The 16739-nt window shown below is 41.7% G+C and overlaps 1 protein-coding gene across 17 annotated transcripts in view; it reads left to right on the top strand.

The window, feature by feature from the left end:
• The window catches only part of EXOC7 (exocyst complex component 7), a 49341-nt gene extending 32821 nt beyond the window's left edge, over positions 1–16520 (top strand). For 10 of the 17 annotated variants that reach the window (XM_020813219.3, XM_072990503.2, XM_072990504.2 and 7 more), the window contains 8 exons: positions 178–216; positions 3352–3417; positions 5090–5210; positions 7478–7573; positions 9126–9189; positions 15009–15050; positions 15169–15302; positions 16317–16520. In XM_020813219.3, coding sequence (XP_020668878.2) covers positions 178–216; positions 3352–3417; positions 5090–5210; positions 7478–7573; positions 9126–9189; positions 15009–15050; positions 15169–15302; positions 16317–16419 — 665 coding nt within the window. In that variant the 3' untranslated portion in view covers positions 16420–16520. The remainder of the gene's footprint in view (positions 1–177; positions 217–3351; positions 3418–5089; positions 5211–7477; positions 7574–9125; positions 9190–15008; positions 15051–15168; positions 15303–16316) is intronic. The other 7 variants (XM_072990502.2, XM_020813222.3, XM_020813220.3 and 4 more) reach the window with 1 other exon arrangement.
• The last annotated feature ends 219 nt before the right edge of the window (positions 16521–16739 follow it).

Here is a 16739-nt window from a genome sequence, read left to right on the forward strand (position 1 = left end):
GAATTTTGCTGCCTAAAACTGAGTGGCTCCTGTCTGCTGAACCCATAGCGCTCTCTGTGTTGGTATCTTCTGTCTTATTCTTGAAGGTATGGTTGTCTCTAACCTGTCTTTTTGCACCTTGCATTTTTCTCTTTTCTCTTTTTTCCTTCCTTTTTATCTCTGCCTTAAACTTTATAGTTCTTGGGGACACATACAATATTCCTTTAGATCCTAGAGGTAAGCAGCAGTAATGCTTGTACTTCCCACATGCATATCTAATAACTATTTTTTACATCTAGTTACATATATATGTATGTTTTTAATCTACTCAGTAGAAATCTGGCCGTTTAAATCTGTTGGAGAATCTCTTGGAGCTGAGTATCAGTGATTGTGGTGGTTTTCCTAAGCTTAACAATTGATACATTAATTTTCAGAGAGGCTAGATATCAGTAAAGCAGCACAATGGTTGAAGGTACACATTTGCATAGATATTAGTAATAGACTGCACACTCTTGATCAAAAGAGTTGCTTGTCTGTTGTCCCCTTTCTTGGGCAAACTATGTTTTACATAAGCAACCATACACTGATTTCCCCCGTAGCATTTTTTCCCCCAAGAAAAGCAATGTATTTTTGAGCAGGTGAATGAATCTGATATTTTCCCACTCTAAACAGCACACACCCACCCTGTTTTTTCACCCAGAGATGGTAGCCCAGCTATACGTCTTCATTTGCAAACACACAAGCGGAGCTCCACACGATGAAGGAACCATTTGGTGTGAAGTGTTACAGGAAAGACTGGATGAGAAAAAGCTTAATGGCTGCTGCTGTATATCTATGTGTAACCGCATAGACTCATACACCTTTATTATTTTTGTTTACCAAAACTGTCTATCAGGGCTCTTTCCTAAACTATACTCTGTAACCTACTATAGCATGTAAAATGTACTTCGCCCCTTAACTGCACTTGAGACGTCTCTTAAAAAATCTTGTCTTGCTAGTGAAAATATGGAGAGCAGTTCGTTCCTAGATTATCAGACATACCAGTCATTGAGTCTGTCTTCATTTGAGGACCCAGTCTCCACCATGAAATGCATTAGCAACTAGCTGCTAATATATCAGTTGTGTTTAATTATTCCCAAATGTCATGCTCCTGTGTATGGCCTCTTTTCTGGAGAAAACCATCAAAGCCCTCTCAGCACACCAAACCAAGTGAATACCTTCTAAGCATTCATATACGTATAAGCCTTCATCAGATTCAAAATTCTCATAAACTGCTTGATAATGCCCATACTGGCTTGAATCAACTAGCACACAGTTCTAAATCTAATCAAGTTAGTTAGTTAATGTTAGTTAATTGTGTTGGGGCTTTGCTGTGCAAAACTGCATCTAATCTACTTTTTGAAAAGCAGAGCTTTTTCTATGCCAGAAAGCTAAAATGTCTGCTCCAGCTCCCCCTGCCACACCCACAGTCAGGATACCTGAGTCCTCTCTAAGAACACTGCTCAGTAACTAATACTGAGTTGGTTGTGCTCAGTCATGATGCATCTGTTGGTTGGGTCTGAAGGGCTACTATGCCCTTGCTGACTTGACCCTTAAAGGTATAGGAACATACTTCTTTCCATGAATTACTGCATCTGCATAAGCAACATTTTCTGATTGAACTGGCTCAGTTACTGCTACTAGCCAACATAGATGCGCTCGTAATCTCAAGATTAGACCACTGCAATGCGCTCTACGTGGGGCTGCCTTTGAGGCTGCTGCGGAAACTACAGGTGGTGCAGAATGCTGCGGCCAAACTTCTTAGTGGTGTGAAAAAATATCAACATATTTCACCCACTCTGGCTGCACTGCATTGGCTGCCCATCTGATTCCGCATCGACTTCAAAGTGTTAATGCTTACGTACAAAGCCCTAAACGGCTTGGGGCCTCGTTACTTGGCGGAACGCCTACTTCCACCTAGTTGTACCCGTGTCACTCGCGCGAGTCAGGAGGTGAGGCTGAGGAGCCTAAGGCCGAGGGAGGCCCGGAAAGAAAAGACAAGAAATAGGGCCTTCTCGGCGGTGGCTCCTCGCCTCTGGAATAACCTTCCCCCTGACATTCGCGCGGCTCCCTCACTGGGTACTTTTAAAAATCAATTAAAAACACTGATGTTCCGGCAGGCCTTCCCCTCAGCCAATCCCTGACCGTTCCTATTTTGTTTTTCTTTCTTTTTTCTTTTTCCCTCTCCTTATTTTTGCTTCACTTTTTCTTAGTTTTTCCCTTACTTATAATTGTTTTTATTATATTGTATTATCCTTGCTGTAAGCCGCCTAGAGTGGCCTTAAGTGGCTAGATAGGCGGGATATAAATAAAATAAAAAAAAACTGATAGCATTCACTTTTGTCTTGTTCAAGTAAAGAAAACTTTGGATATTTCCTTAATGATGATGATAGTAACAACTATGTATCATCAGGTCAGTTCCAACTTATGGTGAACATTTCCTGGATTGTCTAGGGAGAGAGTACTCAGAAATAGTTGTTGTGGGTTTTTCAGGCTCTTTGGCAGTGTTCTGAGGGTTGTTCTTCCTAACGTTTCGCCAGTCTCTGTGGCCAGCATCTTCAGAGGACAGCACTCTGTGCGCTCTGCCAGTGCACCGAGTGCTATCCTCTGAAGATGCCGACCACAGAGACTGGTGAAACAGGAAGAACAACCTCCAGAACACGGCCAAAGAGCCCGAAAAACCCACAACAACCATTAGATCCCAGCCGTGAAAGCCTTCACGAATACATTACTCAGAAATCGTTTACCATTCCCTTCTGGAGGTGCTCTAGGGCCATGCAGTTTGCCCAAGCCATGCAGGCTGGTTCTCCTCCTCCGTGGTACAGTCGGGAATCGAACTCCCAGCCTCTGGCTCTGCAGCTGGTTGCTCCATCTCATTGAACTATCCAGACAGCTGGATATGTCCTTCCTCGCTCTGCTGTTATTTCATTATTAATATAACCAATCATTTGATTTCTGTGAGCATCAGGTAGCACTTTCTAACATATTTATTTACTATCATAGAAGGTATTACCTGATGGCTATGAAAATGAAATAATTGTTTATGTTTAGAGTGAAATAGCAGATTACATTTTCATTGTTCTCAGGACTGATATTTTGGTTCTATCCTAATCAGAGGGTGAAACAAATTTTATAGTTGAGAAGAGGGGTGTTTAGCAGTCAGTTCCTATGCAAGGGTATTCACGGTGTCTGACCTTGGAAAGATTGCTCTCGAGTAGTTCATAGAGATAGCAGAAATCTACTCTGCTTAGGACAGATTGCTGCTGCAAGAGACAAAAATACTGTAAACTATTTGGGAACAGTGTAACTAATCGAATGCTCATTCCATTTTAGAGACCAGCTCTTCAGCCAGCAGCTACAGTTCTGAATTCAGTAGAAGGCTGCTCAGCACCTACATCTGTGAGTAAGCTTTGCCTTAGGCATCTCTCTATACCTTTTCAAATTTGAGATCAGTACCTTCCTGAATCAATGAGCACACAGTTTTAGAAATAACTACAGCTACTTCCTCATCTCTGGTTATAGTCCTATGCACAGTTTCCTGGGAGTACACGCCACTGAATACAGACGAGACATTTATTTCCAAGTAAACATAGGATTGCACTAACAGTTGCTCATCTTGGTAATGGTATTACAAAGTGGGACCATGTTGTATTATATAGAATGTTTTGCAGGTCAATATCAGTTGAAGGCTGGCTCCAGCCAGGCCATCTTTTGTTTGCCTGTATTGTGAACTGGATAAATTTATGAATGAAAAATATCTAGGAACTGTATTACTATTTTCCCCCTTTTTGTGTGTGTGTGGTGAACAACAGCAGTTTTGCTCCCCTGGCTCAATCTCAGCTTGCGCATAAACTACTATATACAGTGGTGTCTCGATTTACGAACATCCCAACATACGACCATTTTGAGTTACGACCAGCTTCGGCTGCAAAATTTTGCTTCAACTTGTGGCTGGAGCTTCAAGTTCCAAACAGAAAAGGGCATGGGGAAAAGGTGGGGAATTCAAATTGCTAACTGTTGGTGGCGAAGAGGTTGCTTCTTTGTAGCTCTTTCGCCCCAACGGTTAGAGTGAGTGCAATCGGAGGAGGCTTTGGACTGTCTGGTAAGGTAAAGCGCTGCTTTCTACTTTTTAAAAATTGTTGTGGGTGGGTTTTGCAGCGTGGTTTTGAGCTGGGTGGTGGGGTTATGTTTCTATGCTGTGATGGGTCTTGCAGTGTTTGCTCATTTTTTGGTTGTTTTTCCCCCATTTCTGATGGGTCTTGTGGGGTTTATTTGCTTTTGGGGGGTTTTCCTCCATTTCTGATGGGTCTTGCAGGGTTTGTTTGCTTTTTGGTTTTTTCCCCCTTTCCAATGGGTCTTGCACAGTTTGTTGTTTGTTTTTTGTTTGTTTGTTTTTTTGCTCCCCCCCATTTCCGCTAGGTCTTGTGGAGTTTGTTGCTTTGCTTTTTTTGCATTTCCAGTGGGTCTTGCACAGTTTATTTGCTTTTCTTTCCCCCCCCTTTGGCTGGAATGGATTAATTCTGTTTCCAATGGGTCTTGAAGTGGTGGGTTTTTTGGTGATTTTTTTTCTTCGGCTGGAAAGGATTAATTGCATTTCAGTGTATTCCTATGGGAAATGGTGCTTCGACTTACAACCATTTCGAGTTACGACCGGAGTTCCGGAACCAATTAAGTTCATAAGTCGAGGCACCACTGTAGTTTACATAGGTGGCAAACAGTGTTTTATTGGTAACTGCAATTTAAAGCCTAAGAGTTCTTCAGTCCTTAATGAAGTGAATTTACTCCATATATTAAGTGTGTGTGTATGTGTGCGTGCACGCGCCCCCCATGTGTCAAAAATCAATTTTTCCAATGTACGTCTTGGCTTTTATTAATTATCTTGCACTTGAGACACTGTCTTTCAGAATTTTCACGAAAGCATTTTTACTGAGACTTTGTAACATGCAAATGAATTTGAATTTAACCAGCCAGTTAAGTGAACTGCATTGGTAAACACTGCACAACTCAAATACCTTTGTCAAACTTGATTATCTTTACAATGCTCGTGCTCTCTTCTTCGTCTTCTATTAAGGCAAAGTTCTTGGCAACTTACAACTAAACCTTCTCAGTAAATCCAAGGTTTATGAGGACCCAGCTTTAAGTGCCATCTTCCTGCATAACAACTACAATTACATTCTCAAGTCCCTTGAAAAGTAAGTATACATATTTCACTCATGGTAACGGTGCATGCTGGAATGTCTGCCAGCCCAGTGCCAACATTTGCTCCTGCTTGTTTTTCTTGTAATTCTTCTGCAGAGTCCATTCCGTCCTCCACTGTATTTTTTCCTCTCATTTTCTGTTCCAAAAAGGACTCTTTGAAGCCTGTCATTCCTGTTGTAAACACTGTCTTGTATAAGGCAATGGAAAATAAAAGCAGCCAAAATGCTTCTGATTGCATCAGGTACTTTCATCATGTCAGCAGATTCTTGTCCTAGAGAATGCTTCTCAGTAAATCTAGGGAGTAATTTTCTGTTTGTTGCTTTGTGTGCTTTAATAGCCATCCCACAGCACCCCAGGAAAATAGCAAAACAACTTACTTGAGATGTATCTATAGATGTACCAGTATTCTATGCTTTTAAAGCTTGTGCTTGGTTAAACCATTCTGTAATACAACAGAGTTTGTTCAGGTTACAGCGTTCCATGAGAGGCCAAAACCAATTACTGTTAGGGAGAAGTGTTGGTGCTATTGTTGATCAGGCGGCTCAACCAGCTTTAAGTAGAGATGGATGAGTATCATACTCTCTCTGTAGAGGAATGTGATAAAACATGAGTTAGTCTGTTCTTATAATCATTATAGGGAAATCTCTTAGCCTCAGGTCCATCAGACAATTGTGTTCAGCTGCCAGAAGCTCCCAAGTCTTTGAGCCATTAATTGAAAACTCCCAATGCAAATATGCGATTTTTATACTTCTTCATCCTCTGCAATTGGCCTTTGCTATCAATGCCTCAGCGCCCATGAATGGCCACAGCCCTTGTTGCTATTAGTTTTTTGTCTGTCTTGACATGAGCATCTGCCAAGGTTTCCTCTGTTGTTCCAAATGTGCTCCTTTTCTATCTGTTTCCTCCCACTTTTCCTGCTGCCACCACTTCTTGGGCTGCCTTCTTCCCAATGGGTTTGGAGAATGAAGAGTTTAGAGAATAACGGGCAAACATCCATGCGATTAGCAAGTTTAGAGTCAAATTCAAACGGATTTCAATATTTTAAATGTCTGAAAGAGTCTAATCATTTTAACATTTAAATTTGTTTGAACTTTTAATCTAAATTTCATATACGTCCATAATTTTAAATTTTGCAATACTCCGATACCAGAAATGGGGACCCGAGTCACAGAACTTGCTGTCAAGTTGGACTTAAGTCACACCGGTGACTTGGACCCAACTCGTGGCTCAGGACCCCCGGGGGGAGGGGGGAAGCTTGTTTTTAACAGAGACTCAGACTTGTGACTTCGTACCAAAGACTGGGACTTGGACCCAAAGACTTGCCAACATCCCTGTCTGATACTAATAAAAAAAAAATCCATGTGCTACCTTTTTATGTTTTGTGAGGTTTACCTCTCTAAAAACCACAGCTTCAGTTTCAGTGGCTCTTGCATTCTATATACACATGTTAAAAATGTTTGGACCATTTTAAAGGGAAAGATTATTTCAGATTAGTCCTTGCGTTTCCAGGCAAACCTGTCCAACAGATGCACCGAAGGAAAATGTCCTTAGAGATTCATCACCATATCTTACCTGACCTGGCCTCCCATTTTCATTCTTAGTACATTTTAAACTGCAGCTGTATCAATTTGATCCTGACCAACAACAGCTTCTTATTTTGAAACAGTGAATAAAAATGAACAATGTGTTGTGTTTTTATCCAGGGAGATTTAACTGGCTTTCAAAATGAACGTGCTTGCCATTGGCAACTGCACTTTTTATTCTGGTGAGACCATTTGACATTCTCTGCAGCCAAGGGAAGCTTAAGATCACCTTTACTTTGCACTGAGTCTGAAAAATTCTGATCCATTCTGGAGTCAGTGCAAGGTCAGAGGAATTCCACGCCTTGCTTTATACTGGGGGAATAGAGGAGAGATCTCCAGGAGCCTTAGAAGGCAGTGGGAGATTTGTGATTGTTTCCAGTCTTTCTGAGATTCAGAGTGAGAAGAGTGGGCACTTACCCACATCGTTTCACCGGGACTTACAAGACACACTCAGATCACCCATGAAGCTCAGTACATCACATTCAAAATCACTCCTCTTCCTCCACAGGGAAGTGGTGGAGCCCACACACATTCCAAGGGTAGCCCAATTTTGCGGAACCCTGTTTTAAAATTAAAACTGCAGAAAGGCTGGGCCACGTTGCTTTGTCACACTTTGTATAGGTGGAAAGATGACTCTGCTTTGTTATTGCTTAAGCACTCCATTTCTTTGCTCTTAGGTCTGAACTAATCCAGTTGGTGGCTGTGACGCAGAAAAAACCAGAAAGAACTTACAGAGAACACATTGAGCAGCAGATCCTGACGTACCAGCGCAGGTCAGCAGAAACGATCTGGTCTTTTCTCACTAGAGACAGGACTTCAACAGCATATAGTCAGATTCTAATGACCACACGAAACACTTTTACAGCAGAACATGGTGGAAGCGGGGGGAAAGCGCTTGGTTCTTAAATGCCCCTTCAGTGGCATGAGTGACATAGTCAGGCTGTTGTCGTGATGTCAGTAGAACTTCCACAGCTTGCTTTCTCTTGAGCAAGCTGTCCTTTTGGAGGCTCACATTATCATCGTCTAAGACAGGGATAATTCTGCCTTGGCAGTGGTTGTCCTAGGTGGGGAGTTCCAGCTGTGAAACCTCTGGAGGGCCACAGGTTGCCGACTTGCGGCATTAGCTATGGGTAGAGTTTGCTGATAAAAGGGAAGCTAATATGAGAAAATGTTTTCCTTTATGATTAGTTGAACATGTGGGTTAAGCAAGCATACACATATGTGTATCTGTTGAGAAAATAGTTCAGAGATGAACTTTGTGTGTGTGTGTGTGTTTTGGAAGGAGGGAGGTGAACCAACACTTGTTTCCCGTATTGCATTATGGGCAGGTTGGCTTTCACGGTGTAAGCTCTGAGATGCAAACTAAAGCTCCTGAGCCATCAGTGATTTGAAAAAAACAGAAGTGGCAAAAACTAGGTTCTCTCATTTTATACATTAATAATAACCATGTGCTGTCAAGTCAGTTCTGACTTGTGGGTTTTCCAGGTAGAGAGTACATAGAAGTAGTTTCCCATTCCCTTTCTTCTGGAAGCACCCTGGATCTGTGCAGTTTGCCCATGGCCATGCAAGCTGGCTCGACTCGCAAGAGGCATAGCAGGGAATTGAACTTGTAGCTTTGCAGCCAGATACCTAAACCACTGGGCTATCCAGACAGCTCTTTTGATACACTGTCTCAAAGAACAAGACTTGCTGGAAGGCATGCTTTCCTTCTGCATCCTAGATGTACAAGTGGGACCGTGCTTGAAGCCAAACAGGCAGAAAGAGAGAAAAGGAAAACGAGGGGTTGGTTTGGATTCCTTGGTCTATTTATTTATTTAAAATATGTTTACCCTGTCTTTCTCCTAAAATGTGACTTGTATCATTAAAGGTGACTTGTATCATTAAAAACACAAAATTAAAGCTAAAACAGTAAATCATTCAAATATAAAGAAGAATTAATAACATTATATTAAACATATTAAGTAAAGGCATTACTAAAAACTCAGTTAGAAGCAACAAAATATTAACCATCCCATACATTGTTTTCTAGAATCTAGATCATCTGATGTTGTAGCATAAAGCATAGCAGGAAACTGCATGGTGAAGGCCTTAAAATGTGATTTATAGTTTTAAGATACTTAGATGTTGTAGTTTAAAGTTATAATTGCTTTGTTTTTAATCAGTTGTGGTTTTGATTTTTTTGGGGGGGGCTGCCTTTGGTCTCTAGAGGGAAAATGTGTAAAATAAATAAATAAACACTTTTCATTTGACATCTATTTTCACCTATTTGTTTGATGCCAGCAGAGATCACAGCCACACACTTATCCTTCTTCATCTCTGTTTCAGTTGGTTAAAAGTTACAGATTACATCTCGGATAAAAACCTGCCTGTCTTTCAACCTGGAGTCAAGGTGAGAATACTTAAAACCAATTTAAGACCTGGTTATTCAGACAGGCCTTCCCTCCAGGCACTACTTAACTTCTCTTTTCATCCAATCTTGAACTATTGTTGTGCTGTATATTGTTGAAAAACTGTTAATATATATTTTGAATTGTTTTTATCTTGTTATGTTGTGAGCCATCCAGAGTAGACTATGTCTAGATGGGTGGCGAATGAATGAATGAATGAATGAAGCTTAATGCCACCCCCGCCCCCACTAGCCAGTCAGGTTATGGCTAAAATACACCTGATGTGAAATGTGTCTAAGTATATATATTTAAAATTATTTAAATATCATTTGAGGAGGAGCTGAAATGCACCACATTGGGAGGGCATGTTAACTCTTCTACACACAGTGCAGTCCTGTAGCCCATGGCTACATAGGCTGGCTTTTCTCCTAGGAGGTGAAGTAAGGATCTGTAGACCCAGAGGTTGGGGGTTCATCAGGTATTCTGGCTCATTGATCCTTTAGGCTAGCTTTTACAGATAAATCTTTCGAAGCATTTGTACATGGGGGCACTATAGAAATGACTGATAAAAGATCTGTTCCTAGTTTTTAACTTTCAATTCATACTCTATAGTTCATTGACGTAAGAGAAGATCTTCCTTTCTGAACCTTTTAAGTAACATCCAGATAATTGTATAAGTCTAATTTTGTAGTATGCATGGTCATGATACATCAGTTCACCCCATGTGATTCCTATTTGGGTCATCACAATTGTGGGGTCCATTGTACAAGGGCAGTAATATACATTTTGTCTTTCCGTTTTTCTGTCCACCCCATTGCTTACAAAAGAATAAGAGTGTGCACCAAATAATGACAATAAATCAGCAGCCATTGAATTATCAGTGGACAACATTCGTTGTTGTTGTTTAGTCATTTAGTCGTGTCCGACTCTTCGTGACCCCATGAACCAGAGCACGCCAGGCCCTCCTATCCTCCACTACCTCCCGTAGTTGTGTCAATTTCATGTTGGTTGCTTCGCAGACACTGTCCAGCCATCTCATCCTCGGTCGTCCCCTTCTCCTCTTGCCATCACACCTTCCTAACATCAAGGTTTTTTCCAAGGACTCTTTTCTTCTCATGAGATGGCCAAAGTACTGGAGCCTCAGCTTCAGGATCTGTCCTTCCAGTGAGCACTCAGGGTTGATTTCCTTTAGAACTGATAGGTTTGTTCTCCTTGCAGTCCAGGGGATTCTCAAGAGCCTCCTCCAGCACCACAATTCAAAGGCATCAATTCTTCGGCGGTCTGCTTTCTTTATGGTCCAGCTCTCACTTCCATACATCACGACAGGAAAAACCATAGCTTTGACTATTCGGACTTTTGTTGGCAAGGTGATGTCTCTGCTTTTCAAGATGCTGTCAAGATTTGTCATCGCTTTCCTCCCAAGAAGAAGGCGTCTTTTAATTTCAGGGCTGCTGTCTCCATCTGCAGTGATCATGGAGCCCAGGAACATAAAATTTGACACTGCCTCCATATCTTCCCCTTCTATTTCCCAGGAGGTGATGGGACCAGTGGCCATGATCTTAGTTTTTTTGATGTTGAGTTTCAGACCATTTTTTGCACTCTCCTCTTTCACTCTCATTACAAGGTTCTTTAATTCCTCCTCACTTTCTGCCATCAGAGTGGTATCATCTGCATATCGGAGGTTGTTGATATTTCTTCCGGCAATCTTAATTCCGGCTTGGGTTTCTTCCAGTCCAGCCTTCCGCATGATGTATTCTGCATATAAGTTAAATAAGCTGGGGGACAATATACAGCCTTGCCGTACTCCTTTCCCAATTTTGAACCACTCAGTTGTTCCATGACCAGTTCTGACTGTTGCTTCCTGTCCCACGTATAGGTTTCTCAGGAGACAGATAAAGTGGTCAGGCACTCCCATTTCTTTAAGAACTTGCCATAGTCTGCTGTGGTCCACACAGTCAAAGGCTTTCGCATAGTCAGTGAAGCAGAAGTAGATATTTTTCTGGAACTCTCTGGCTTTCTCCATAATCCAGCGCAAGTTAGCAATTTGGTCTCGAGTTCCTCTGCCTCTTCGGAATCCAGCTTGTACTTCTGGGAGTTCTCGGTCCACATACTGCTGAAGCCTACCTTGGAGGATTTTGATCATAACCTTGCTAGCGTGCAAAATGAGTGCAATTGTATGGTAGTTGGAGCGTTCTTTGGCACTGCCTTTCTTTGGGATTGGGATGTAGACTGATCTTTTCCAATCCTCTGGCCACTTTTAATTTTGTGGCTGCTGTCTCCATCTGCAGTGATCGTGGAACCCAAGAAAGTAAAATCTGTCACTGCCTCCACATCTTCCCCTTCAATTTCCCAGGAGGTGATGGGACCAGTGGCCATGATCTTAGTTTTTTGATGTTGAGTTTCAGGCCGTTTTTTGCACTCTCCTCTTTTACCCTCATTACAAGGTTCTTTAATTCCTCCTCACTTTCTGCCATCAGAGTGGTATTATCTGCATATCGGAGGTTCTTGATATTTCTTCTGGCAATCTTGATTCCAGCTTGGGATTCCTCCAGACCAGCCTTCCGCATGATGTGTTCTGCATATAAGTTAAATAAGCCGGGGAACAATATACAGCCTTGTCGTACTCCTTTCCCAATTTTGAACCAATTAGTTGTTCCATATCCAGTTCTAACTGTTGCTTCCTGTCCCACATATAGGTTTCTCAGGAGATAGACAAGGTGGTCAGGCACTCCCATTTCTTTAAGGACTCACCATAGTTTGCTGTGGTCCACACAAAGGCTTTTGCATAATAATAATAATAATAATAATAATAATAATAATAATAATAATAATAATAATAATAATAATAATAATAATAATAATAATAATAATAATAATAATAATAATAATAATAATAATAATAATATAATTTATTGTCATTGTAAGTATATACACAGTATATCATACAACGAAATTCACAGACACCCAGAGACCAGACACATGCACACACATAACATTCCCCAAACACTCCCCACCCACTAGAAATCCCCCACTAAAAATACAAACATCTACACCTCAGGCCAAGTAACACAGTCCAACTAATTATTCACTACTGGTGGTCTTTAAGCTCATTATTAATTGCAATTATAGCTCTAGGATAAAAACTATTTAGAAAACGTGTGGTCTGAGTCTTAATTGTTCTATATCTTCTGCCAGACGGTAACAGTTCAAAAAAGTTATAAGCAGGATGGGAAGAGTCTCTCAGGATGCTGTGTGACTTCCTCAGACAGCGGGATGTGAAGATGTCATCCAGGGTTGGTAGCTGGAGCCCGATGATATTCTGGGCAATTTTAATGGTTCTCTGTAGAGCTTTTTTGTCCGCTACAGAGCTACTCCCAAACCATGCCAGAATGCCATAAGTTAGGACACTCTCAATGGTGCTACGGTAGTAGGACAGAAGTAAATGCTGTGATAAATTTAACTTCCCGAGCATTCTCAGGAAATACAGCCTCTTCTGTGCCTTCTTTATTAGCATGTTGGCATTTATAGTCCATGAGAGGTCCTCTGAGATGTAAGTGCCCAGAAATTTAAAACTACCAACTCTCTCCACTTCCTCACCGTTTATGTACAGTGGTAAATGTACATTTCTCTTCCTCCTAAAATCAATTATGAGTTCTTTAGTTTTTTTGATGTTAAGTGTGAGATGATTTTCTTTACACCATAGTATCAATCTTTGTACTTCCTTTCTATAAGCAGACTCATTGTTCTTATTTATGAGTCCCACCACTGTTGTATCATCCGCAAATTTAATAATTGCATTGGTGTTATATAGTGGGGTGCAATCATGTGTGTACAGGGAATAGAGGAAGGGACTTAGCACGCAGCCCTGGGGAGCTCCTGTACTTAGTACCAGGGTAGAAGAATGGTGGGATCCCATCCTTACTGACTGTGGCCTATCTGTCAGAAAATCCTTTATCCACATGCAGATCTCCTGAGGTAATCCCAGGTTGATCATTTTTAAAAACAACCTATTTGGTAGAATGGTGTTAAAAGCAGAGCTATAATCCACAAACAACAGCCTCGCATAAGTTCCCTGTTGTTCTAAGTGGCTCAATACAGTATGGAGTACGATGGACACAGCATCATCAGTAGATCTATTTCTCCTGTATGCAAATTGCCATGGATCCAAAGAAGGTGGAAGACTAGCCTTAATGTAATCCAGCACCAATCTCATAGTCAATGAAGCAGAAGTAGATATTTTTCTGGAACTCTCTGGCTTTTTCCATAATCCAACGCATGTTAGCAATTTGGTCTCTAGTTCCTCTACCCCTTCGGAATCCAGCTTGTACTTCTGGGAGTTCTCGGTCCACATACTGCTGAAGCCTACCTTGGAGGATTTTGATCATAACCTTGCTAGCATGTGAAATGAGTGCAATCGTACGGTAGTTGGATTATTCTTTGGCACTGCCTTTCTTTGGGATTGGGTTGTAGACTGATCTTTTCCAATCCTCTGGCCACTGTTGAGTTTTCCAAACTTGCTGGCATATTGAGTGTAGCACCTTACCAGCATCATCTTTTAAGATTTTAAATAATTCAACTGGAATGTCATCACCCGCACTGGCCTTGTTGTTAGCCAGGCTTTCTAAGGCCCACTTGACTTCACTCTCCAGGATGTCTGGCTCAAGTTCAGCAACTATATTGTCTGGGTTGTCCGGGATATCCAAATCTTTCTGATATAATTCCTCTCTGTATTCTTGCCACCTCTTCTTGATGCCTTCCGCTTCTGTTAGGTCCCTCCCATTTTTGTCCTTTATCATGTTCATCTTTGCACAAAATGTTCCTCTAATATCTCCAATTTTCCTGAACAGATCTCTGGTTTTTCCTTTTCTGTTATTTTCCTCTATTTCCTTGCATTGTTCATTTAAGAAGGCCCTCTTGTCTCTCCTTGCTATTCTTTAGAAGTCTGCATTCAATTTTCTGTAGCTTTCCATATCTCCCTTGCATTTTGTTTCCCTTCTCCTCTCTGCTATTTCTAAGGCCTCGTTGGACAGCCACTTTGCTTTCTTGCATTTCCTTTTCTTTGGGATGGTTTTTTGTTGCTGCTTCCTGGACAATATTACGAGCCTCTATCCAAAGTTCTTCAGGCACTCTGTCCACCAAATCTAGTTCCTTAAATCTGTTCTTTACTTCCACTGTGTATTCATAAGGGACTTTCCTTTCACTTCCAGGCACGTCCACAGCTGAGCGTCCTTTCGGCTTTGGCCCAACCACTTCATTAGCTCTGGAGCTACTTGTACTTGTCCTCTGCTCTTCCTCAGTAGCATGTTGGACGCCTTCCGACCTAAGGGGCCCATCGTCCAGCGTCATATCTTTTATCCTTTTGTTTTTGATCATGGGGCGTTCTTGGCAAAGATACTGGAGTGGCATTGCCATTTCCTACTCCAGGTGGATTGCATTTAGTTGGGATTCTCCAATATGTCCTGTCCGTCTTGGGTGGCCCTGCACGGCATAGCCCTTAGCTTTTTGTACTGTTGTCCGTAGTGGACAACAGTACAAAACATGAAACATGAATAGATTCTGGCTAATGTGTTTTTGTATATTCCCGAATTATATGCTTCCTGATGAAAGCAGTTCACCCTAAAAGGCAGGTTAAAGTACTGTATGTCTAATGAAATATATTAAATTACAGACGCATGAGTACTGTTTGACTGTTTACGCAGTGCATTTCTGTATAGCCTGAATAGGCTTCCCAAATGTTCCAGAAGCCATTTCAGTAACTATATTGGCAGTACAGTCTGGGAGAAATAAATAAATAGAAGAACTTCTTGTTATTCCTCCACAGCTCAAAGACAAGGAAAGGCAGATGATCAAAGAGCGCTTTAAGGTAAGAGCATTGTGGTCATGGGTAGCCCAAATTTCCTTGCTTATGGTGTCTATCTGTACCGCTGCGTGTGAGATATTCTTCCAGATATGTGCTTAACCTAGTCTTCTCTGTTGGAAAGGGTTTTAATGATGGTCTGGAGGAGCTGTGCAAAATCCAGAAGGCTTGGGCTATCCCTGACACAGAGCAGAGGGACAAAATCCGACAGGCCCAGAAAACCATTGTGCAAGAGACCTACGCTGCCTTCCTCAACAGGTGAGGACTTAGCCCTGCCGAGACCGCTTGTCTCTTTTCACAGCAAGTTCCGAATCTGCAGGCAAGGCTTTATAGGATGTGTTCCTGTTTCCAAAAACCATCTCCATCATGTAGAGTTGAGAAATATGACCTTTTTATGGACTACAACTCCCAGAAACCCCAGCCAGCAGAGTCCAAAAACGTAATGTTTCGGAGTTCTTTGTGTAATGTCAGAGCTAGTTAGTTAGGATGCTTAATGAGACAGAGGGTTCAGGACACAGAAAGCAATATACTGGACTCCCAACTTGCTCTGCATCGCACTAACCTCCTATCGCAGTACTTCCCAACCTTGAGTCCCCAGATGTTCTTGAACTATAAAATACTCAGAAACTTTTACCACTAACTGGTCTGGCCAGGATTTCTGGGGACTTGTAGTCCAAGAATATCTGGGGACCCAAGTTTGGGAACTACAGTCTTAGTGTTTGAACTAAATGCAGTGGATCTTTTACTCTTTAGTTATTTTTCTCTTTCTGCATTAGCCAAGTTACAAATATTTGTATCAACCATACAGAGATGTTGACAGGATGGAAATGGGTTATATAGCCCAAGTGGGATCTGCAGCAAAATGTTACAGCATGGAATGCTGCTTTTCAGCATTCTGGCCCCTCCGTTCCTCTTACTTGGTTTCTTACTAGAACTCCATCTTCACCCTCACAATGTCCAGTCAGTATTCTGTACCCACTAAGGATGTCCAATCGTCATTAGATTTGTGGGTGGGACTGAGTCACTGGGGATCTTCTCCTTAAACATGTATTGTACTTCTGCAAATCTAGAAGCCCCGCTCCTTGCTTCCTTCTGTATGAGTGGTACAATTTTTAGCTATATATTAGCCACCATTTAGGGAACTGAGTTCCTATGCATGGCGATGGTAGCAGTTGTGGTCTGGCAGGTAGTACAGAAGAACAGGGCAGGTCTGGAATGAGACATACTTTTCATGCTTGTCTCACAAGATTATCTGTGCTTTTGCCTTGGCAGGTATGGCAACGTACCCTTTACCAAGAATCCTGAGAAATACATTAAGTACAGAGTGGAGCAGGTGGGTGAGATGATTGAGAAGCTGTTCGACACATCAGCATGACCTTCCCACTCTGATGCCTTCCTAGTCCTCTTTCCCAGCCCACTTTGGAGGCCGTGGGCTGTGCTTGTATTTATCAGCTTTATAAACTCCTAAGAACATGATTTATGGCTTGGCTGGTTTCTTCCGAGAACATAGGTGACAGCTGGTGTGTGTGGGGGGGTATCTTTTTTTCTGTGCAGGGTTAAATCCTTTTGTACAATATACCTGTGAGGTTTCAGACATGGGAAAGGATGGTCCATGTGCTACCTCTGTGAGCACTGTGCTAAATCCAAACATAGTTGCACTGAAGTAAATGAAATTTGCATTAATGTTGACTAAGA

The sequence above is a fragment of the Pogona vitticeps genome, chromosome 2 (assembly GCF_051106095.1).
Source record: "Pogona vitticeps strain Pit_001003342236 chromosome 2, PviZW2.1, whole genome shotgun sequence".
NCBI lineage: Eukaryota > Metazoa > Chordata > Lepidosauria > Squamata > Agamidae > Pogona > Pogona vitticeps.